The sequence below is a fragment of the Clarias gariepinus genome, chromosome 11 (assembly GCF_024256425.1).
Source record: "Clarias gariepinus isolate MV-2021 ecotype Netherlands chromosome 11, CGAR_prim_01v2, whole genome shotgun sequence".
NCBI lineage: Eukaryota > Metazoa > Chordata > Actinopteri > Siluriformes > Clariidae > Clarias > Clarias gariepinus.
The window spans coordinates 10321201-10346686 of record NC_071110.1 but is presented as its reverse complement, the minus strand read 5'-3'; the positions used below and the strand labels follow the sequence as shown (position 1 = coordinate 10346686).

The 25486-nt window shown below is 36.2% G+C and overlaps 1 protein-coding gene across 1 annotated transcript; it reads left to right on the top strand.

The window, feature by feature from the left end:
* The first annotated feature begins 11783 nt into the window (after positions 1-11783).
* Positions 11784-18315, top strand: dusp12 (dual specificity phosphatase 12). Its single transcript, XM_053506934.1, has 6 exons — positions 11784-12095; positions 13569-13682; positions 13771-13889; positions 15635-15722; positions 15815-15995; positions 18120-18315. Exons 1-6 carry the CDS (start codon positions 11818-11820, stop codon positions 18267-18269), a joined length of 930 nt encoding a protein of 309 aa, XP_053362909.1. The 5' UTR covers positions 11784-11817; the 3' UTR covers positions 18270-18315.
* The last annotated feature ends 7171 nt before the right edge of the window (positions 18316-25486 follow it).

Here is a 25486-nt window from a genome sequence, read left to right as displayed (position 1 = left end):
TGAATAAAAAAGAGAAGGAAATAAAATAAAAAAGGCAAATTAGTTTTAAAATTCTCAATTAATATGACAAAATCCAGCATGTGCTGTATATCAATAAACAAAACAAGCAAACAAACAAATAAATGTACAGAAAAATAAATGTACAGACAAAAGAATAAGCATTAAATTTAAATTTATAATGATATCACGTACAATATGTTGTAAATTAGGTAATGGTATTTAAATGAAAGTGCAAAATGTTTATCAATAGAGCTTCTAATTATAAACTGTTTGGTTCTGGAGGGGGTTGAACATCTGCTAAACATCTGGTCAGGTCACAAGACGCAAACTACATAAATGTTGTTAGTTGAAATGCACTCTGTGTAGACTTTTGCTCCACTTAGAATTTACCTTGTTTTTGAATTTTTTCCTTATGTTTTTCTTTCCTTATATAAGATCCACTTAGTATTGCCAACATTAAGCAATCTCGGAAGAAAGAAATTCCCAGAATTCCAGCCGTTCCGTCCCTGTGAGGCTGCTGAAAGGTGCGAAGATCCCCCTGAGATCCCCCTCCAGCATGTGGGGTCATATAAGGGTGAGCTTCTGGTACTGAGTGAGGTTATTCAGAAGTCAGCAGCACTGTGTAAGTGCAAGTGTGCTGGATCAGGACACTGCAGCACCAGTGGATGGGAACAACAGTTACCTTTGAAAAAAAAGGGCCACAAAAGAGCAAGAAGAGACGCTAACTAAGACGAATGGCTCCTTTTTTCAAGCCATTGCAGCCTAATCAGGCTCTTTTCATTCGCCTCTTGTTAGATAATGTACATTTGTGGAGTGAAAGGGACTGAAGGACAATTTATCAGGCAGCCTTTTATCTCTGTAATGGAGCCACATGGCCCAGAGCTTTAGCACTGTCCCGGGCCACACACTACATTACTAAATGAACACTGTGACAATTAGGCGAGCACATTTTTCTGTAAATGTACAAGAATGCAAATGTTTTAATTACCTCTTCTGGAACTGCTGGAAATTTGTTTACCTCACAGGTTGTAGGATTACATAACAAACATACTAATCTCATATTTTTATTGTTGCTATTATATTATATTAACATTTACAGCTTTCAGGTTTTCTCTTTGTTATCACTACAGGTTTCTAGGAAACTCATTCTAGTACAGACAGGATATGCAATTATTTTTTTCTTCCAATGGTGATAAAATTATTTATAACAAAAGGATTTTGGGTAAAAGAGACTTGCATTTAATTTTTTATCTTTTGGACTCAATACTAAACTTGTTGAAGAAATTCTCATTCAGTCATTGCTGATATTATCCGTTTAATATATACTTATTACTCTTGTTACTCTTCCGGCTCGTACTACCACCACCACCACCACCACCACCAATAACCACTTCCACTATCACTACCACTATTACCACCACTACTACTACTACTACCAATACTACTAATGCTACTTCATCCAGCCCTGCTGCTTATAATAATAATAATAATAATAATAATAATAAATTATTATTATTATTATTATTATTATTATTATTATTATTATTATTATTATTATTATAAAAATAGTCTGTTTTTTTTTGTTTTGTTTTGTTTTTGTTTCTTTCCCATGATACCCTGCATTACCTGGCCTCCCATCCAGGCTGTATCTCCAGCTCACAGCCAGGATTCCCAGAGAAGTCTCAGGATGCAAGCACATTTGAATCACAAGCTTGTGAGTTTCAATCCCAGGACAGGCAGTCATAAATTCACTGTGCCCATTAACTGTTTAAAACTTTATACTTGGATTTAATTGGACTGTCTGTTTCACATAATAATTTGCATTAACCCTGCTGCCAAATAAATCTGTGTAAAAGGGTTACAATCAAGTAAATCTGTCTATAATGACTACAGAACGTTATTATAAGAAAATATTAGAATTATGACTAGAGAAATGATGTTATATACTTAAGTGCTAAAGGAAAGACGTTTGGTGGTTTGCAGTGTTTCATCTGAATCCTCTTCTGGATATGTGTAAATAATTCTTACAGTATGAACTACTACTATACTATTTAAAGACTGACATCGCTAGAGATAAAAAAAAGTCCTGGTTTGCTTTTGTTTACAATAGTAGCTGGTGTGTGTGTGTGTGTGTGTGTGTGTGTCTGCACATTGTCAAAGAGACTCCCTATCCATCTCTCAACACTTAAAAGCATTGCAGGCCTCCGTTTAACTCAACACAGATCTAACAGACAGCTCAGGCAGGAGAAATGACCATCAGCTGCCATGCCTCACCCTCAGGATAATAGCCCTGACACACACACATACACAATGAATGGAGGGCAAATGTTCGAATGAGAAAGTGGCCTAGTAACTTCAACAGTTGTGATGACAGAGCTTTAAATCAGCGTGCTAATGTACAAATCTCACTTTCTGCTTAACATAAATTATGTAACATCATGTTTTATTTAATATGTATGGCTAAATTAATGTAAAGGATAACTGCTCCTTGGGAACAATGTCTACAAAAAAAAAATCTATACAAGACTAAATATTACAAACTGCATTTAAAAAGGTTTTTAAAAAAAATTCTGTTTGTAAGACAGACAATGTATAGGATATCCCCTTTTCTTTAAAACAATACCTAGAACATTATACTTACTGTAAAGAACACTATTTCAAATGACTGAAGCTTGCTTCTGTATGGTGCTATAACTATAGTGTATAGATCTAAATCCAACAACCTCCTGTACTGCTCACCAAGCTCACATCAGCTCGATAGGACTGGTTCAGAATATTTAAAAAAACACCATATCAATTGCATCGCTGATAACAAACAAACAAACAAACAAACAAACAAACAAACAAACAACAAATTATGTCTTACATCTGCCATACCAATGACATTTAGATCACAGTGTGAAAAAAAGATTGTGTGTGTGTGTGCATGCATGGAAGGAGGGGTGGTATTAGCCTGTAGCATGTGTGGGCGTGTTTTAATGTCAGCCTGCATCTTCAAGTAGGATTTTTTTTTGGCCAGGACAGAGCCTTATTTCCTCACCTGTAATATACATATGTTCTCTCTCTCTCTCTCTCTCTCTCTCTCTCTCTCTCTCTCTGTCTTTTTCTTGCATTTTCTTTTACCTGTGTGATGGCCCAGGGGATGTAATCTGGTTTTTTTTCCCCCAGGGTTTATTTGCGCTGTTCTTTTATAATGGTTTCACATTTCGTACTATGGCAATAAATAGATTTTGACGACATTTGACTACCACTGAAAACACAAACTGCTTATTATTGTTGTTGTTGTTGTTGTTGTTGTTGTTGTTCTTATTAATGATTTTTTTTTTAAATGAATTAAGTATTGCTGTATAAAAAAAAAAACACACCTAAAAGAACCCAAATATTGGCAGATGTTATCATTCGGGTAATGTAGTAGCAGTAATGCACAAGTTAGATGAATTACCTTAGAATGCCAATAAGACTAAAGTGTTTGTGTGGCCAGTACAAACTCATCTATCAGTAGCTCAGTGAGTGGGCTTCTCATGTTTCTATCTCACCCTTTCGCAGTTCTAATGTAGCCCTGTGTAAATGGCATGCCTTAAAACAGCTAAGAGACTTAGGTCTAAGCTAAGGTCTAAGCTACACTGATCAGCACCAATAACGAAGCTAGAAAAGAAAAGAAAGTGGAAATAAAAACTAAAGTAAAGAAGTGAACACTGAACAGAAATGTATTTTAACTAAAAGTAGGTAAATAAATTATATACGGTATACAGTACTAATCGGTGAAAATCATGAGCGGTGCCTTTACACAGTTTGATCAACTATTTTCTCGTTTACATTTTAATGTTGGAGGAATAAAAGGAAGCAACATTTTAAGAACTGTAGCAGTTTCTAGGAAAAATAAAAAGATAGTTTTTTTCTGAGAAATGCAGAAACAGAAGCACGTGAGAGTCAGCATCTGCAGAAAAATAGTGGCAAGTTCTCCATCAGCTGATTTTGTTACAAAACTGTGCGAGGTTTAAGGACAGAGAATGGCCCTTTTAGTATTTAGCAGCTTAAGTATTGTTTTTCAATTACCCTATATAGACATTAAAAACATTTCCTATTATTAAATAGACTAGGGGCTTTTTTTTAGACTAGGGGTGTCCACAAAGGGTATAATTACTTCTGCAGGGTTACGTGCTACGTAATGATGTCCTCTATGTAAAATCTGTAAAAATCAGTAAATTGGAAGATACCATGCTGTACACTGCAGTGACAGAAGATTGCTCGATGTTGACCTCTATGTAGGGCGGCGAGTGTTACTTCACCTCCTCTCTGCAGGAAGTGCGTCATAAATCTTCCTCAGAATGAGCGGCTCTGGGGATGTGACCCATGACACACTGATCATCAGACATACATTTCTCTCTCTCTCTCTCTCTCCCACTCTCTCTCTCTCTCTCATACACACACACACACACACACACACACATAAACACACACAAAACAAAGCATGGACTGTTTCCAAACTCTTCTCAGCTAATCCATATGCATCCTATATTGTTCTTCTACATATGCATGTAGGTTCAAGTTTTATTTTGTATTATATGGAGAGCATGTTTTTCCAGATTTATTCACAACAAAACAGATAACGCAGTAAAATGTATAAATCAGATACTATCGCAAATAATACGATTTCGTATTGAACTTTATACTGGTTTTAAATAAAAAGTTTACGGATTTAACGCAATGTATTTAAGAACATACAGTACGTCAAAAAGTCAATATAGTAGTATTATTACTGATTGACTATAAAAAATTAAGGTCGTTTTTATTGTTCTATAATAAAAAAATATATATTTTTACAGGGTTATATTTAAGAAATGAAACACTTCAAGATAAACTGTTAAGATATAGTAATAAATACTGGGTGCTGTGATGCTGTGATTTACGTTTATCACTACTAAGTGTTTAATTACTGCAATTTGTCAACTATTCAACATTTGAGCAAAACATTTGACTGTTTTGTATTTTGTACTTTTATCACATTTAAACTGTTCCTGTTATCACTAACACTAAAACGGAAAGAGCTTCTCTGTAACTTTTTCTTAAAGTTAATAAGACAGAAAAAAACTGCTTCTTAATGAGAATACTATCCATCCTGTACAATTCGCCATGTCAGAAAACCGAAAGTCACCGCTTTATCTCTAACTGTTACAAAATCTGACACGTGAGAATCTTGGTAGCTGTTAAAAACCCTCCCTGCCTAAAATAAATAATAATAATACACCCAAAAATGGCCAGTTTACGTGTGAAAATCATTCCTAATGCTCCCAAAACCACTTTTTTCACAATTTGAACACTAAAATATGTCTGTGTGATCAGGGAATGTGATCATCCAGTACAGTAAAGTCATCAGATGACCAACTGAAGATCATAACACTGCCTCCAGAGGCTCGTACAGTACAGAGGCCACTATGCACAATGGCTGCATCGCTTTATGCTCTTCCCTTCCTTCACCGATCGCTCTAGAATACGGTCAGTCTGGACTCGTAAGACCACATGACCTTTTTCCATTGCTCCAAAATCCAAAATTTATGCTTTTCAGAAAACTGAAGCACTTTTTTTCTTACCAGCTTCACTAACACATGGTTTTCTTATGATCACACAGCAGTTTAAACAAAATATTTTAAATTCTCATGACATTGTGCTCATGGAAATGTTCTTATTTTCACTATTAAACATACTGTAGGTTTTAATGATGAGTTGAACGCAATTCCAGACGCACAATGTGATGAGAACTCTCAAGACTTTTTTATTTTAATGATCAGGCAGTTTTTCTCAAAAACATCCCCTGAATTTTTCCTTTAAATCATATTCCCTATTAATAGGCTTAGGTACTGTATACAAGACATTGTAAGTCATAGAAATGATAATGTATTAGAATAAGTACATTAATACTTTTATGCTAGAGTCACTGTTCTAATAAAAAAACGATAACATTTAGATTAGAATTTACCAATGCTACTGTATGGTATTTTATTCCTTAAGACTATATTCCTAGTCTTTTTTTTTTTTTACATCATTGTTAATAAAAAAGGCAAAATGGGTGTAGTTTCACTGCTTAACTATCAATAATGCAATATTTTTCTGTTTGACGTTTACAGCATTGAAAAAACATTTTGTTGCAAAATCTGAAAAAAAAATCTGAATTTGAAAGTAAAGGAAATGTGACGAGACGGTATCGGGAAGAAGAGTTAGCTAATATACTGTTATCGGTCAAAAGGTTAACACAGTGACTGGAAGGTTGAACTGGTATGCTGAGACTGTAACTCACTTTCACACTCACTTTCTTTAACGTAAAAAAAAGGAAGACTTCCTCTTTTAGAGATGATATCCATACACAAAGAGTTTGGAATTATTTTAATAAAAATTTGTAAAAATTTCAATGAAACAGTATGAGATATGGGATTTATGTAAAGGGATGTAACAGTAATTTATAATTTCAGCATTCAAATGAGAAAGGACAATATGTGTTCTTTAATTGTGATCTGAATAGAAGATTCGAGTGTTCCAGACCAAAAAAGTTTCAGATTACCACTGATAATAAAATCATGCAGTAACATGACATGAAAATAAGTGAAAGTGTGAAGCAGAAGGAAGCCTGTGATACTACACACACACACACACACACACACACACACATGCGCGCTCACACACATACTGTCTCTCTTTCTCTTATGCAATAATGAAAAGAGAGAACCATGGTGTACAGATAAAGGTTACGACACACAGCAGCTTGGAAGAATTTCTTACTAACTTCATAACCTGAAATCATTAAATTTAATTAAATATGCTTTCTATCATCATGTCTCATGTGATTAAGCTATTATTTATTTATTGAACACAGTGTGTAACCACTGCACAAGTGTATGTTTTATTCACTATTAAAAAAAACAAGATTAAGAGGATTTGGTTTGTCTCATAGTAACGCACCGTGTCGATGTTAAGAGATATTTTAATGATGTAGTTACAGCGCATCAGTAGAATGCATCGGATCAAAGTGATCTGCAATGGCCATAACATTATTACGTTATCTTTGAGGTTTGTAGAACATTATCAAAACATTGCAATTCTAGGAAAGTTACCTAAACGTTCAGAGAACATCTGAAAGAGTGTCAGTAAGAGATAAATGCTTCTAGAATGTTACACCAACCAATTCTACAATGTGATGTAATAAGGGTTATTTTTTTCCACACCGCTCTTGAATGCTTGATTGGGCAGAACGTGTTGCTTCAGTAAGGAATAAACACTTTACTGCTGTTACAGTAAAATAATCAGTGACAGGGTTAGGGTGTGATGAAGCGTAACATGAAGAAGAGTTACTGTTTTTATCATGTTTTAAAATCCTTCGCTGTTGATCTACTGCACCACACTGAATAGTCTATGATTAAAAATGTATTAACAAATGGCACTATTTGAATCTTTTTGATAATGCATTTAAACCATTATGTTTCATGTAATGGGAACAAGCTTCTTCCTTTTTCCCTTATGATGCACTCACTGTCTGTACCGTGTTGCCCAGTATACAGGATGGCAGGGGCATGACACCCATCCCAGGAGACTTAAGGCATGAGGTGAGGTGCATCCTGGATGTGGTGCCAATCCATCGCTGAGCACACACAAACACACACTCACATGCTGCACACTACGGACAATTTGGGAACGCCAATTAGACTAATCTGCATGTCTTTGGACTGTGGGAGAGGAAACCGGAGGAAACCCACCAAGCATGGGGAGAACATGCAAACTCCATGCACACAGACCTGAGGTGGGAATCGAACCCAGACCCTGGAGGTGCAAGAAACCACCATGCTGCCATTATTTAATTCAATGAAATGAAGTGATCAGAAGGTCCCAGGTTTAAACCCCACCACCACCACCACCACGTTGCCTCTGTTGGGCTCTTGAGCCAAGGCCCTTCACTTTCAACTACACAGATGTGTAAAAATATATGTCATTCTCAGTAAGACTGATCTTTGTAAAATAACCCTAATTTAGCTTTAAGAAATATACCTAATATAAGCAGCATAAGAAAGCCAACCTCTCGCACAATAACAAAAGGAGAGAAACATACTGTAAGTACATTAGCTCACAAAGGAGCACAAAGCAATGTAAATAACTTTCTGAAAGACTCTAACCGATCAAAGATATAAATACACACGGAAGCTCTCATCTTTAAAGCCATTAAAATAGAAACTGGAGCCAAACTCTCTTGGACGTATGTTGGAAAGGAAGTAATCAGGATAGAGGCAATTGTACAATAGGAAGGTACATGCCGTGGCCCCTCACCACCCCTTAGAGGAAAAGTGCTTTCGCGTTGCCAGGACGTAGGCAATCACTCAGACATTCATGGAGAATACTTTTAGAAAGAGCAATTAGCCCATATCCATCCTCAGGCTCAGGGAATCGTGTGCTTTGAGTTTAAAATATAGACAAAAGGGCAATGAGGCTTATGGGAAAGGACATAACATCTCCATTATTAAAAAAAGAAAACAATAAAGGGCAGAGTGTACCACTTGCACAAAGAGTGCTGAGAGGTTCATGGAAAGTTTACAAGCATTACAATTTGTTTACAGAAAGTGTGTTATTGACTCACAACTTAGGAACTTGGACCGCCCGAAAGTGTTCTCCCTTAACACAGCTGGCATCACAATGCCACCTCGGCCTCCAAATAACTTTTACAGCATAGTTCATTTTACCCGCGGCATTAGAGGCCAAACTATTTGGTTAAAAGTGAGTACATAAATATTTAGACATGTATTTCCAAGAAAATGTAACCGAGACCCAAAAACATGTCTGGAAAGATGGAAAAACAATCTGGTTAATGTGCTACTGACAAAGCACAATTGATCCAGTAATGATGATAAAAACTAATTGTTGTCCTGAAAGCATCCTATAGTAGGATCATCAATCAATATTCATATTGATTTATATTGATTATGATTTTGCATTTAGCTACTCCTTTAATTTAAACAAAGCTGGCAGTCCACTGATTCATGGTGTCTCTCACATTAATCAATAAATAGCATGGGATTATTTGTCACACATTTCGGTCCTGAATCAAATAACATGTTAACATATTACTTAACTAACTGTTGATACGCCTCATGGTCCATCATGTCATCATGCTTGCAGGAATTCTTTATTGATCTGTTTATTCATGTGGATGCGACAGTAATGGTCGATGATGGCGATTAATAAATAGGACACGGGAGCATTTTTTTCTGTTTATGAAAACATTTTATTTAAAAAAAAACATATGTAGAAATAGTTTTAGTCTTATTTAGGAATAATTTGTCTATTTCAGAGAATAAGCATAGTTTAGTCCTACTGAAGGCTGTAGTAAGGCTAGCAGTACTATTGGCTTTGGTTAGTGATAGTAGTACACCTGTAAATGTTCGGAGCTGTTGATGCACCATGATGAGAAATCATTGATATTATGATGGAAATAAGAACTACAGCGCATATTTCGCCAAAGCCAAATATTGAAAAGGGGTATAGGTCTACTATCGGCTCTAAAGATCTAATTGCTGGTTTGGCCAAATAAAAAAATTGAAAGAATAAAAAAATAATAATAAAATAAATAAATAAATAAAATAAATAAATAATTATAAACAAATAAAAAAACATAAAGGAAAAATAAAAAAAATCCAGAACTAAAGATTTTTTTCTTTAATTTCTTATTGAACCACTTACTTTTAACCGGTATATATTTGTTTACGGCACTGAAATTATTTGAACATTGCACTACAAAGTACTTCTTAACATTTGATATACTGTGTAGCCCTAAAATTGACTTACAGTATACTTTATATTAACAAGACGGACCAGATTCTCACTCACAGCCAGCATCTTATTGCATCTTTCTAATTATATTCTGTCTTACTTTTTACTTTATTATTACCTCTCCTCTTGAGGGACTGGGTCATCACATAAATGTCACTGCTAAATGCACCTGCTTTCTCCCACAGCATTTGAGACGACCAAAACCAGGCCAAAAGGGCAGGATTACACTTATAGCAGCACATCAGGCACACTTGATAGCACAAGAGATTTAAAGCAGCAGTAAAAGCCAATGCTCCAGACTTTAGGGTTTTAGAAACATTGCATCATAACTATTACGATCAATGAGCAGGCCAGCTGAAATATTTCACTTAAGTAGAACCAATTACTGTAAAAATAATTTGTGTTGTGTCTGGACCTAATATTAGAAAGACATGAGAATAACCTGAATTTATAAGAAGTGGGAATTCAGTTTTAAATAGTTTTAAACATAATTGAAAAGATTAAAATAAAATGTTTTTTTTTGGTTAAATTGAGTTTAAAATGTTTTAAGCATGTTCATATCTATGATATTTGGCTAGCTGTAAAAGTCGAACAGAAAATTTAGAATGAAAGGGGAAAATATGATGTAAATGCCACATAGCATAATAAAACAATAGGAAATAGCATTTAATTATAAAACTGTTATGTGGTTAAATAGTTACAAATGAAAGGGCACTAGACTAACCCAAGAACAGGCCTCACACAACTCCTAAGTATCAATTTAACCTCTGACAATGATGATTATTATTATTTAATCCATCCATCTAAGAACCTCTGTAGTCCAACTAACGACCGTGGAGTCCCATTTTTCCTAACTCCCATTCCCATTTTTACAACTGTGGTAGACCTCCGGAAAACCTTCACACACGCATTCACACACTACAAGCAATTTGGGAACACCAATTAGCCTGATCTGTATGTCTTTGGACTGTGGGAGAAAACCAGAACACCCGGTGGAAACCCACCAAGCACAGGAAGAACATGCAAACTCCACCTACTGTACACAGACCCGAGACGGGAATCAAGCCAGGACCCTGAAGGGGCAAGGTGCTAACCACTAAACCACCGTACTGACATTATCTTTTATTATCACTATTAATAGTGGCAGGATTGGCACCTTGTCCATCCCTGCCTCGAGCTCTATGTCACCTGGGATAGGGTTTATGTCACCAGGCTTCCCATGACCCTGTGGAAAGTATTAGAAAATAAATTATTTAATGAATGAATGAATTATTATTATTATTATTATTATTATTATTATTATTATTATTATTATTATTATTATTATATGTAATAATAATAGATTATTATTACATATAATATATAGTAACATATAGCAAGTATGAAATTATTTTAATTTCATAATTGCTATATATTTATTAAAAAATAAGTTGAAATATTTCGACATGACTTAGTACTTGGTGCCCTCTAGTGATTCAACATTGCTATTAAATTTATCCCGGAACTGAAAAATCCGGAACTAAGTATGTTTCTTTTTAGTTTCTCATCGAACCTGTTTTTGTAAAGGACTGCCATGAACAGGTAACGCGTTGTAACTATTAAGAATGTAACACATTTATTTTACAGAATTTAAATTATTTGTTAATTAAACAGTGTAAGACTATTAAAAATGCCGACGATATATCTAGACATTTATCTAGATATTTGATAACTAATTAGCTTTTTATGTCTTTTTAAAATAGAAATACGTAAGAAAACATAGATATTTGTACACAGCAAGCTGAATGGATCCAGTTTGACTGAGTTAATATATGCATGTAACAAATCTCAGTATTTTCAAGCTAATTTAAACAATTCAAACAATTTTACTACATCATACATGTGATTGTTTTTTTTGTCACATAGTTTCTTTTTATTATAAATAAAACAAATTCTGTTTTTAACCACACCTTCTTTAATCTCTGTCCTAATACAGGTTGTTTTTTTAACAATCACTTTCTAAACACCATCATGATCCCAGTTAAAGCTGGTCTCTACATTGGCTCTGTGTTAGATCTTAAGGATCCTGAAGCTCTAACCCTCAAAGGAATCACTCACATCCTCAGTGTAGACTCTGAACAACCACAGCTGTCTGGGTTTCACGCCAAATATGTCCATGCACTGGACGACTCATCCACAGACCTCCTTAGCAAGCTAGAGAGCTGCATTGAATTTATCAGCGATGCCCTAAATGCATCTTCCTCCTCTTCAGAACCACCAGCATCCACATCATCTGTTCTTGTTCACTGGTAGGTTTAAGCAGCTTTAGTACTGGTGTTTTTCTCTGGGTTTTTTGGGTTCAATTTGGGCCAGAAATTTTTTTAGGAAAGATTATTATTTTGATACCTATTGCAATTCTCTGAAAACCTTTTGTTTTCTTTACATTTTGTTATAATTCTAAACTAACTTAGGAAATAACGCTTTGCTTGATCTTCTATGAATGTATGAATAGTTTAAAGCACGCCACGGAAGGTTATAGAGGAATGGCAAAATTTTACCACCTCAAAAAAATAAATATATTTAAATATTATATTCATTGGATTTATTGGCTATACGTGAATGGCCACAAAAACCTTCACGATACATCATTGAACTGATTTCCTATATGCCCTGTATATAGGATAATGGGAATATCGCCTGTGACTTCAAAATCAGATTTTTAAAATGCATTTTTTAATTTGTCTGTGTGTGTGGAAGGATATCATTTTTTGCCAAGCTATTTTAGAATTGTAACAAAATCAAGAATCAAGAAAAAAGTAATACAGAATTGGGATATTCTGTAATAATAATATGTTGCACTTCCCTTATCATCCACTTCCCTTATATATCCTACTATTCACACATTGTCAGGCAGCACAACATCTTCTGTGGGAGAAGTGAATTACAGTATATTACAGATTGCGTAGATTTGTAATAAAAGCTTAAAAACTAAATCAATTAATTAAAAATATAATCATTTTATTTTCGGTAATTTTGAATCACAATTCTAATCAAATTGGCACTTGTGTATCATAAAAAATATCATATCAGGTGGTTCCTGGTAAACTCCTGTATTTAGACAAGAATGTACATGAATGTAATGTAGAATAGAGGGCATGCACAGAAATAAGCACTAATTTATATATGTATGTTTATTTATGTAAGAATTGAGTGTGGTCTGAACTGAATGATGTGTTTGTTGTTTTTGGTTCGTGTTGAATATGATGTGGGGCTTAAAAAACAAGAACATGTCACTTGACCTAAAAAAAAAACTTTACCTGTTTGCCTGTACTGATACATTGCTTTCACAGTACACATCAACCAAACTTTGTTCCTCCATTAAAGTGTTTAGATAAATATATAGATTGATAGATAGATACTTATTGATCCTGAATAAAAGATGGATAAAAGACTGAAATGTTGGATCGAAATGCGATCAGATTTTATCGCAGATCTGATCCACGTGTGTATTTAAACATTCGCTCAATATGTATAAAGTTGATTTGCACAACTCAGATTAGACAGAAAACAAACTTGCTTTAAACCATATTATCATCTTGCTGTGATGTATGTTGCTTAGCAACAGAATAGAAACAACAACAAAAGCAATTTATTAAAAAGTTTTATTCATACCTGACTTGGATGGGCATGTGGACACACTAAATATGTGTTAAATAATAGATTTGTTAAGAAAATCTATATTTTTTTATACCATGAAATAATTTATTCCTCCTTCTTTTTAGTCATGCAGGTCAGAGTCGGAGTGCTGCAATCATCACTGCTTATTTAATGAAGACACAGAAGCTGAGTGTACAGGAGGCATATTCCAAACTCCAGCACGTCAAACCAGATGTCAAGTAAGAAAGGAAAGCTATTTATCACGTTCTTACAATCAAAGCTTTTGTGATAGTAACATTTTGAACAACTGGCTTTGTGTGTTTTCAGGATGAATGAGGAGTTTCTTAATCAGTTGATGCTTTATGAAGCCATGAACTGTCAGGTAGACACCAGCAGTGTCTTATACAAGCAGTTCAGATTGAAGAAGGTTACTGAGAAATATCCAGGTACATGCCATCTTTAAACTCTTTAAATCGTGTGTTCTTGTAAATGAAATAGCATAACAAGGGTGCAAGTGCTGAGTTGTAAAAAAAAAAAAACTTTTAGAATAAAAAACATCACCATAAAGTAATTTTTAAATAAAGGTTTATTTCAAAGAGTGGCAATAAAGAAAAGAGCAGAGATGAAGATGTTCAGATTAATTTTGGGAGTGACAAGGATAGACAGGATCAAGAATAAGTCCATCAGAGGGACAACCCATGTTGGATGCTTTGGAGTCAGAGAGGCCAGATTGAGGTGGTTTGGACATGTTCAGAGGGACGATTGTAAATATATGGGTAGAAGGGTGCTGCGGATGAAACTGCAAGGCAGGAGGTCTAGAGAAAGATCAAAAAGAAGAGTTATTGCTCTAGTGGGAGATGATATGACGTTATTTGGTGTAAGAGAAGAGGATGCAGAGGATAGGGTTAGATGGAGGCAGAAGAATATTCCAGATGTGTAAGCTGTTGCTGGTGTCCGGATTTTTGGCATAGGACCATATTGGAAAGGGGATTTTAAAGGTGAAAGGGAGCTTGAAGTCTATTAACAATAATCACATTGCTGTATCATTTGTAACAAAACTGAGCCATTTATAAATCTGTCATTTATTAGAATCAGTAAAAAATAGCTTTTGACAATTTGACCTAATTTGTTTACACTACCAGCCAAATGTTTGGACACACCTTTTAATTCCATGGTCTTTCTTGATTTTTATTTTTAAAAACATCCAGTATTGTTCTAGAATGTAGAAAATGAACTCAAACTTGTGTCCAAACTTTTGACTGCAACAGCAAAAAAACATTTATTAGACCTAAGGCCATTTTCATGGTCATCAAATGGACCCGTCTTGCAGTCACCACATGCATCCCAAGCAGACCATATGGGGCCTACTGTGGTGCGAGACCATTTAGAGCTTCATAGGTAAATAGTAGTATTTTAAAATCAATGTGAAATTTCACTGGGAGCCAATGACAAAACTATGATCCTAGTAATATTATCCACATGAGCTTTAAATAAAAGACTGGTGGAGTCACACCAACGTCTTTAACTGCTGCACACAATGAAACAGAAACGGCATCCAGAGTTACTGTATGATCAGAAAGCTTACTTTTAGCCGCACGTAGTTCTAGTGCCAGTACTTCTCTCTTTTAAAGATTAAGTGGAAGGAAATTAATAAACATCCGCTGTCTAATTTTGTCTACAAATTTCTCAACTTTAATAAACAGTTTTTGCTCATCTGGCTTTCCTGAGACATATAACTGTGTATCATCAGCATAACAGTGGAAACTAATACAGTGCTTAAGAACAGGGACAGCATATTTAGAATTTCCTGTGCGATCAATAAAGTATTAATTCCAGATCCAGATAGAAAAAAAAGCAGTGGGCCTAAAACAGATCCCTGTGGAAGACCAAACTTCACTTTAGTACATGTAGAATAGAATCGTCACATTTACATGTGTAAACTGATAACACTCGGTCAGATAGGGTTTAAGACTTGAGAGGAAAAAAATGTACAGTTATACGCTGGTACCAGGTTACCAAGTAGCAGATTAGACATTCAGATTAAATAATGTTTTTTTTTTATTTAAATCATTTGTTGTTGGTTGTAAGTTTCTGAATAAAGTAGTACTTTTGTTAAAACACTTATTGCTGAGGAATTTAAGCATGTATCATGTAACATATTCACAATATTAAATTCTCACAATTATGTCAGAGCTTCAAAATCTTCCCAGAGATGTATTCGCAGTCGACCCTGCACAAAGCCACAGCACTGAGGCCATCTACAGATGCAGAAAGTGCAGGTGAAATCTGCACTTTAATTACATTTTACTTTCCTTTGCCCTAGTTGCTCTTACACCTCCTGCCTGAAGTGTGTCTGCGTTTTCCTTTCCAGACGCACACTGTTCCGCCATTCCAGCATCCTCACTCACTGTGTAGGCACTGGAGCGGCTGCTTTCACACATAAGAGGGCAAGCGGAGGACAAATTGCGGGTAATCAGAACCAGTGCACGTCGTACTTCATAGAGCCAGTGCAGTGGATGGAGGAGGCACTACTCGGGGTCATGGATGGACAGGTAAACTGATGCTTGCTATTACTCTTATAATAATAGTAATTTTATTATTATTATTATAGGTAAAGCAATACTGATGTTAGTCTGACATCACAGCAAATGTCATACACTGTCATATAATAAATGATTGTGAAGTGGAAGGAAAATTATAAATAGTTTTCAAAATGTTTTACACAATAAATATCTGAAAAGTGTGGCAGGCATTTTTATTCAGGCCCCCTGAGTCAATACTTTGTAGGACCACCTTTTGCTGCAATTAAACTTTCAAGTCCTTAGGGCTATGTTTTTTTTCACATATACAGAGTGTAATTTTTGCCCATTCAGATTGGATGGAGAGCATCTGTCATGCCACAGATTTTAAGTTAGGTCTGGACTTTGCCTGGGCCATTATAAAACATAAATATGCTATGATCTAAACAGTTCAATTGTAGCTCCGGCTGTATGTTTAGGGTTGACATGCTGGAAGGTGAATCTCTGCCCCAGTCTCAAGTCATTTGCAAACTCTAAAAGGTTTCAAAAGATTGCCCATCAACTCTGACCAGCTTTCCTGTCTCCGCTGAAGAAAATCATCCCCACAACATGATGCTGCCACCAGCATGTTTCATGGGTGGTTTATTCAGGGTGCATGTGATTTTGCATGTAAGCCAAAAAGTTACAAGGCTGCATCTGACCAGAGCACGTTCCCACCACATGACTTGTTGCAAAGTGCAAACAGGACTTCTTATGGCTTTCCTTTAACAATGTTGTTCTTACCACTCTTCTGTAAAGGCCAGATTTATGGAGTGCACGATTAATAGTGATCCTGCGGACAGATTCTCCCACCTGGGCTTTGGATCTGTGCAGATTCTCCAGAGTTACCATGGGCCTCTTACAGTAGCTTGTTCTCTGATTAATGCTCTCCTTGCCTGGCCTGTTAGTTTGATAGGTTTGCAATTTTGCCATGCTTTTTTAAACTTTTGGACGATGAATTGAACAGTGTAATGAGCTCATCATCAGCTTGTTTCATCATCAAAGTGTTATCAGCTTGTGTCATCAGAATCAGGTTTTATTTGTCAAGTATGTTAAGACACACAAGGAATTTGGTTCCGGCTGTTTGTAGCTCTCAGCATACAGACAAACATAAACAATTACACAGTAATTACTCAACATTTAGCTTGTGATTAAATTAGATTAAATAAGGCGGAAGGATCCTGAGTATGTGCAGTGTAGTGTACATAAAAGGATTGTAAAGTAGGGCAAGTACACACATGGATAAAATTGTTGGTACCGTTCAGTTAATGAAAGAAAAACCCACAATAGTCACAGAAATAACTTTAATCTGACAAAAGTAATAATAAATAAAAATTCTATGAATGTTAACCAATGAAAGTTAAACATTGATTTTCAACCATGATTTAACGGAATTTTTGAAAAAATAAAAAATAAACTCATGGAACAGGCCTAGACAAAAATCATGGTACCCCTAACTTAATAGTTTGTTGCACAACCTTTTGAGGCAATCACTGCAATCAAATGATTCCTGTAACTGTCAATGAGCCTTCTGCACCTATCAGCAGGTACTTTGGCCCACTCCTTATGAGCAAACTGCCCTAGTTGTTTCCGGTTTGTAGGGTGCCTTTTCCAGACGGCATGTTTCAGCTTCGTAAAAACTGAAGAAAAGTTGTCTCGACTGGTTTGCTGAATGTTAAGCAGTTCTTCTCTAGTGTATGTGGTACGTTTAGGGAATCCAAACACACAGACAATAAACAAAAAGGGTGTGGATGAAGTCTTGAAAACCCAGAAGCTGAGCGAGAGGAGAGGTTGGCTGTGGTGAACTGGACGTCTGTCATCGATCCACTAAAATACAGTAAATTTTCACGTCACTTCTTGAACAGTGGACCCCTGAAAAAGCAGAGGTCAACATGCAGAATCCTTGTCCAGAGATTTTAACTCGATCATGAAAGTAGGAAGCAGTAGTCGAGAGGCCAAGCAGGGTGTTAATCCAAAGTACAAAGAAAGTACTGGAGCGCGTTGTGCCGAGGCTGCCATTGGTGGCGCCATCGTGAAAGTCATGCTGGTGTCCTTGTGGCTTCAATGCCAGCTAATGCTTCTTCCCTACTAATGCATTTGATAAATGCTGTCTTGCAGCTCCTGTGTCCTAAGTGCAGCTCTAAGCTTGGTTCTTTTAACTGGTACGGGGAGCAGTGTTCGTGTGGCCGCTGGGTGACGCCTGCCTTCCAAATGCACAAGAACAGAGTGGATGAAATCAAACACATAAATGTAGCAGCACTTAAATGACACCAGCAAATGGCCAATCACACAAATAAAGACATATACTGTTTAATCGTTTTGTGGTGTTTTCATTTGTTATAAAAACATATTTAGAATGAAATATATTTTTATGTCTGTTGTTACATAAAATAACATTTGAACACATTTTTTTGGGAAACTGCGTATAATGGACGTTTGTACTCCGCTGGCAGGTTTATACAATCAGTATCTACTTTCACATTTAACCAGTAGATGGTGCCACATTTATATTGCCCTCATGTAATTGCCACGCAATTGGCTATTTTACAGAACCAAAACTTCAGGGGTAGTCAGATCGACTTCAGCCCAAGTTATCCGAGTCTATGTTCAATATATTGTTCATGAAGTAATTTTATTTAATATTAAAGGAACTAGGAAGAATATACTGGAAATGGTATTTAATTTATCCACTTGGTGAATAAAACAATTAATTAAAGTTGGGAAAGTAAAGAAAGTATGGTAAATAGAAAAGGCATTTAAGGGGTTATAAATGTGGGGCAAAACTAAATTATTTATTTCTAATTGTGCAAAGTGCAGTAAAGTAAATATTTTGGCATAAGTAAAATTATAGCTGTTAATTAATAAAAAGGAATTTGCAGAAATATAGGGAAGAATGAGCTTTTCATGGTTGTGATAAACCAGATGGTTTTGGTAAACCCCATAGTAAACATATAGACTGGAGAAAAGAAAAGGCAAAATAAGATGCTTGCGTCAAAAACAGTACGAGAGCTGATAAATTAAACAGAGTTTGTGTGAAGCTGAGTGCTTCCTTGACTCATTTCATGACTGGAGAATTCTCTTTGATTGAGGGTGTGGATGAAGTCTTGAGAACCCAGAAGCTGAGCGAGAGGAGAGGTTGGCTGTGGTGAACTGGACGTCTGTCATCGATTCACTAAAATACAGTAAATTTTCACGTCATTTCTTGAACAGTGGACCCCTGAAAAAGCAGAGGTCAACATGCAGAATCCTTGTCCAGAGATTTTAACTCGATCATGAAAGTAGGAAGCAGTAGTCGAGAGGCCAAGCAGGGTGTTAATCCAACAAAAAAGAGTTAATAATCATAAACAAGGTCAATCCCCCAGAGAGAGTTTAAATCATAATACAAGAGACAAATTTAAAATCAAGCAAGGTCTAGGGAAAATCCATTTATAAATTTTCCCTATTTATTCAATCTTAAAACCAGGGATTTGATCTGGGAATATGAAAAGCAGGGTTAAGGTGTTGCATGATGAAAGGTAAGTGCAGTCTGGCAGTGCAGTAGTTGATGATCTAAGCAATGTGATAGGTCGGTGCTGCTGAACGGCATCTGTCTGTCTGTTGTTTGAAGATAGAAACATTGTGAGGAGGCATGTGTTATCATGTGAGTTTGTAAGCCGTGTGACAAAATCCAAATCAATGTGGAGTGCAGTTGGATAAGTGAGAGCCTAGGAGATTCACCTGGAAGGCGAACAAGCATAGAGCTTTGCCCATGTTCAAGAATGTGTGAGCGCACTGAGATTGGAACAAAGAGTCCAGTTAGTGGAGTCTCAGGTGGGCCCAGCACTTGATATAATGCTTGTTTGACCTGGGTCCTAATATCCAGCAAAGCTGCTTCAATGAGGTATAGTGGTGGCAAGATAGTCAACTGATAAGATAAGCATAGGAAAGAGTTAAGAGCAGACTTCATCCTGAAACTAGGCGCAAAGATCTCCATTTAAGGAATGCATATTTGAACCAATAAAAATGTAGGTTGTGGCATGTCAGCCAGGGGCATCCAAGAACTAAGGATGAGTGTGCATTCTCCATAATAGACAAGGGATCTCTTTAGAATGGTTGCCTGAAATTCTATGGGTAACTAGAACTGTTTGATGCGTGATGGATAGCAAGAGGCTGCCATCTAGAGCCTGAACTGCTTACGGATTGTTCAGACACTGACTGAAAATGCAAAGTTTCTTAGTCTTTGTGGCACAGAAAAGATATTGGTCCGAACCAGAGTTAATGAGGGAGTGAAGAATGTGAAGCCTATTTTCTAGGCTGATAATGACAGGGAGGAGTGGATGTTGACTAGGGGATTATTTTTGAGTTGGCCCATCCAGAGCCCCTGGGTTCACCGGAGGATCTTTTAAATGACATTGGAGATAAACGCGCCAAGCTTGACCACAGTAGAACCATGCCCCTGACTGAATCCAAGGTTGGCAGTCTTTGGGAAGATCCAGGTTTTGCCAATCTACATATGATCCATGGCCCAAATCGAGAGAGTTTACTTGACGCGCTAAATCCATAAGGCTGCTAAGATGATTGGGAAACTCCTGATTTATTAATTGTTCCTTAATAGAACCTGAGAGTCCATAGAAGGGCAAAGAATCCTACAGGGCTTGGGCATCCTAGTTAGTGGGTGCAGCCAGACTGTGAAACGTGATGGTGTAGTCATACATGCAAAGACCATGACAAAGCTCCAACAAGTGTCTTGCTGTCTTTCTGCCTGAATGAAAACTATTAAACACCTTCCACATATCCTCCATAGAAGTTTTTAAAGTTGAGCCACATGGATCATTGGCATCCCATACAGCAGTTTTCCATTAATGAGCCGTTTCAGTGAGGAGAGTGATAATATACAGTACACTACTCTCAAGCGCTCTGTAGAAAAAGATGAGTCTTTTTCTGAGCTATAGAAACGGGAGAGAAGTTCCACACTTCCAGAACTGGAATCCAGTGATCAGAAGCGAGGCCCCTTAAACCAGTAGATAACAGGGAAATCCAAGCAAGAAACTGACTAAAGGACAAAACAGAAAGCCTGGAGCAGAAACCTTGAGAGGACCGAGACTCAATAGGGATATCTGTTAGATATACAAAGAATTGATTTGTGTTCATTCTGTGTTTTATGAGACTAAATGTTTTTATATTAATTTTAAGTTCACTTTCGATGTTGGAGCCTCAGGTCCAAAACTGTTTGTGGGAATTTCAGTCTAAACTATTAAGTGACTGCAGTCACAAGCCATCAGATAACAGCTGTCTGCATCAGCCAAGTCCAAGACAATGGTCAATTGAAACTGTTCACAGTCACCACACACATCCCAAAGCAGGTAGGATGGTCTTATGGCTCTCATTATCTGTCAAGTCCCTGTACCTGACCTAACTAACTTAAGGCATGAACCATTTAGAGACAGGTGCAGATGATTGCAGATGATCAGGACATAAACTGTTGTGTGCTGAATGCTGAGGGGTTCAAAACAGACAAAAAGGGGAAAAAAATAGCTTAAAATGGCTGACCAGAAGAGCACTGAATTTGTATAATGGGCTATAACTAATTTAACATCTATCTTGGTTTGAATATTACATACCTACAGGATATGGTACCTATACATTAATTTGGTTAACTGTCTTTACTTAGTCCTTAAAACTCACTTTCATACAGTATATCATACACCATGAAGGAGAGTCTGGTAATCTGTATCTACTTACAGCATGCAGTTCTTAGATCATGTTAGGTTTATGAGGGTCAAATCCCCAATGGAATGACCTAACCCCTACCTGGAAGTCAGGAGAAAGTGGAACTGATGGATTGATTTATTGGCCAAATGATTGATAAGCATAGAGAAGACTCCTCACAGATGGCAAACAGAAAATAAACATTTTTGTACCTTCTGCATGCATATTTAAACAGATTCTTTCTTTGCTTTCCCTTATTTGGTCAGCTATGTGTGGGCAGATAAATGATGCCACTAACTACAAGTTGTCTGAATTTATTGGATGATAATTTTTTTTATTAATTTGTTCATCTACGGAAATGACAGTCATGATTGTGGTCACTTCCATTATCCCGGGAACACTGGACCTACTGTAAGTATGGCATACAATCTGCATAGGATAACATTTCAGAATGATTTTAATGACAATAAATAAAAGTTATAAAAACCTATCTTTCTTTAAAATAGCAAAATTAAGCATTATTCATTCCACCTTTAAAAGCAGTTATGTTAAATTAAGGATTATAATTAGTTATTTCTTTTAAGGACGAAAAGGGTTTAGTCTGGTGGATACAGCTGGTCCCCCTGCGGCCCATCCATCCTGTCAGTGACAGCTGTAACCTTTTTAAAAGCAAATCTCAGGGTTAAAGGCAGCCATTTTTCTCTCGGCTTGACTATAGGAGTATAGTAAACAGCCAGGCGTTTCCATTAGGAACAGACTGCTTCCTACGAGTGTCCAGCACGGCACAAGGGACAGACATTAAATGACATTTTAATCTGCAGTGTGAAGGTAGACTCATTTGGAATTAGCGATGGAAAATACACATAATAATTGCCTTGTGCTTTAAAATGACTTCAGCCTTTTTAAAAAGGATTGGGGAAACCTGGATAAGGGAGTTTGTGTAGCCTGCACCTGAGCAAACCAAAAATGACTGGAAAGACTGTCTTTGTGTTAGCCAGCTATGTAGCTGGCAGCAGTGTTGTAGCTTTCCCCATTCTGTTTCTGTTTTAAATCAGACTATAATGCTAGTCCTTATACTTACAGCTCCATTTCAACACTTTATTTTAGTCATCCAAAATGTTTATCATCCCTTTAAGGCCAGGTTAGTTTACCATCCTTGTGCTCTCTGTGAGAACTGCTAATTAGCTGATATGACTCAATATTACTAGCTACTCAATCACTTAAGTTATGGCCCCTTTCTTGCATGCTTTTTCATCTTAGCAGTACCTGGAAAAAATGTTTCTGAAACTGAAGGGCATACGGAGAGAAACATTATGGTCAGTAGTTTATTAGGGCTGCAGGTTCTGGAGACAGAAATACTGTATAAAGTGGAATTACTGCCATGAAAGGGCCTGTGTGCTCACAGAAACATCTTCTGATGTTGAAGGAAGATTGATGGTCTGTAGCAGTGGGCCAGGGCTGGTCATAGCCTGTAAAGCCTTAAAGTGTGCGTGCAAGCAGAGAACAGTAAGAAACAATTATAAATTCAGTTGTCAGAACAGTGTTAGACTTTTACAAAAGGAATTTAAATACAATGTGTTTTGTGTTTGCATGAAAATATACAAGGTGACACAAAAAAACAGGAACTTTTTTTTTTACAATCCAATAAAACTAGAAGTGATAAAAAAAAAAATATTCATTGTAATTGAAACCTAAAACTTGCCGTTTACGAAACATTGATGGAATTTATCATTTTTTTTTAATTACGTGTTTAAAAATTCTCGCACAGCTTCCATTGATTCCCGTGCAGTGTGTGATGTTGCTCCGTTATGCTTTTCAAAAATTCCTGTTATTCTGTGTCACCTTGTACATAGATTGTATTCAGAATGTAAAACAGTTACGCAAGTTATACTGGTGGGAATAGATTCACTATACTGTATGCCACAGGTTTCACCCCTATAGTAAAGCTACAACTACATATTAATGTTAATATGTCAATACTCTAAAAAACCTCTTAATTTATTTTTTAAGGGGAAATGTAAAGTTTCAAATTTTAAATATCAGGTTTATAGATAGGTAAGAAAGAGAGAGAGAAAGAGTACAGTCTTGATTAAAAGATCTACAGTACAATGTTTGAGGGGAGTCTTTATGTTGAAGGGTTGAGACAGAACTTTGTCAAGAAAACAAATTAAGAATCAGTATTACAAAGCAAGCATAGTAACAAAAGCATATTAATGTACTAAGTAAAATGTAAAACATGGAAGGTTTAAATATAAATATATTTTTTGGAGTGTGTTTGCATGTACAACACACACACACACACACACACACACACACACACACACTGAGGGAGATTTTGGATTAAAGCTGAAGCTCTTTCAGAAAAGCATATAAAGGACAATAGGGAATCTGCAGTACAAAAGAACCTCATGATTTACTCAAAAATATAGTGACTGGTTTGGATGTAAGTGCAGATGTGTGATTCTGTATAGGAGGTACAGTAAAATTTCACTGTCTAGGTTGTAGGCGAGCATCATGGACGTGGACAGTGAGCCGAACAATAAGGTTTCCACTGGAGAAATTATTCTCTGAGGGCTAGGCATAAACGCTCCCACCTCTTCATTGTGGTCTAACAATGATTTGATTTACTGTGTATAGGAAAATGTCAAGTAGATTACCTCAAATGAGAGAAACGGGAGGTCAGAGGCATTACAGCACTGTTTTGTGGTAACAGAAAGGCAGTTTCTTATAAATGTTTATAGTGAATGTTTTTCTCTTGGCTCTCCTCTGAAGGCAAGGAAACAACAGTGAGGACCAGAGTTTGACGTCTTACTTTATACTAAAAACACTAATGTGATCTTTTGTATAACATGGAAATACCTTTTAACTTTGACTCACTTCTTTTGAACACATTTCTTTTAAAATGACTGTGCTTACACTGTTATTTTGCATTTGGCAGGATTGGGTAGTAATGGACTACCCAAAGTGTCGTCCGGTTACAGAAATCCAAGTGGTGTAATTTGATCTGGTCATTACTTAATACGGATTACTTGATTACATTTTTAAAGTCTGCAAATAATAGCATAAGGTTTTACTGGTTCTGGACTTACAGAAGCAGAATAATTATCCATTAGTGGGTGGTTATCCATCAGAGGTTATTTATTAACAAAATCATTATCCAAGAAAAATAGCAAAAATTCAAGTCATTATCAAAAGCCACTAATAAAGCAGGCAGATCCGAAACAGAATCACTATTAACTTAAATTAAATCAAAATAATTCAAAACAGTGTCTTGCAAAGGATAAAACAAGGGAACATCAAACAAAATCTCACTTTGCAATAAACACAGCTCAGAACTACCTTACTGTTTAAAGGAAATTAAGCAGTGAGATAATGCTACTGTACATCTCTCAGGCTGGTTGTTGCTCATTTTAACAATACTGTAAATGGCACATCGCTGTGCTTTGATAAGCCATTGTCATCAAAAACTAAAGTGAAACTGAAAGTGAATAGTAGGGGGAAAAGGATAATGATGCTGTAAACTGCAGTTTTTGTATTAATTGGTAAGTTAAAAGGTTTTGTGTGCAACAAAACTCAAGCCTCTTTTATTTCATGTTGCTGCTGTAACTCACTGCAAAAACACAATTAAAGCATGAGTTAAAACCTACCTAACACAAAATGACATATTTACATGTCCACTAAACACAACTGCAGCCCAATTTATCCATTGGGACTAAATTGTGTCAGGTGATGTCATAGCGTTTTGCAAAATCATCCAAAACTATTGTAATATTACGCAAGCAAATAAAAAAAATGAA

Excerpts from the sequence above, each read along its gene's own strand:
- dusp12 (XM_053506934.1), top strand. The coding sequence starts at position 11,818 with ATGATCCCAGTTAAAGCTGGTCTCTACATTGGCTCTGTGTTAGATCTT. Across the intron at positions 12,096-13,568 it reads TCATCTGTTCTTGTTCACTG|TCATGCAGGTCAGAGTCGGA; the intron begins GTAGGTTTAAGC and ends CCTTCTTTTTAG. Across the intron at positions 13,890-15,634 it reads GGTTACTGAGAAATATCCAG|AGCTTCAAAATCTTCCCAGA; the intron begins GTACATGCCATC and ends CAATTATGTCAG.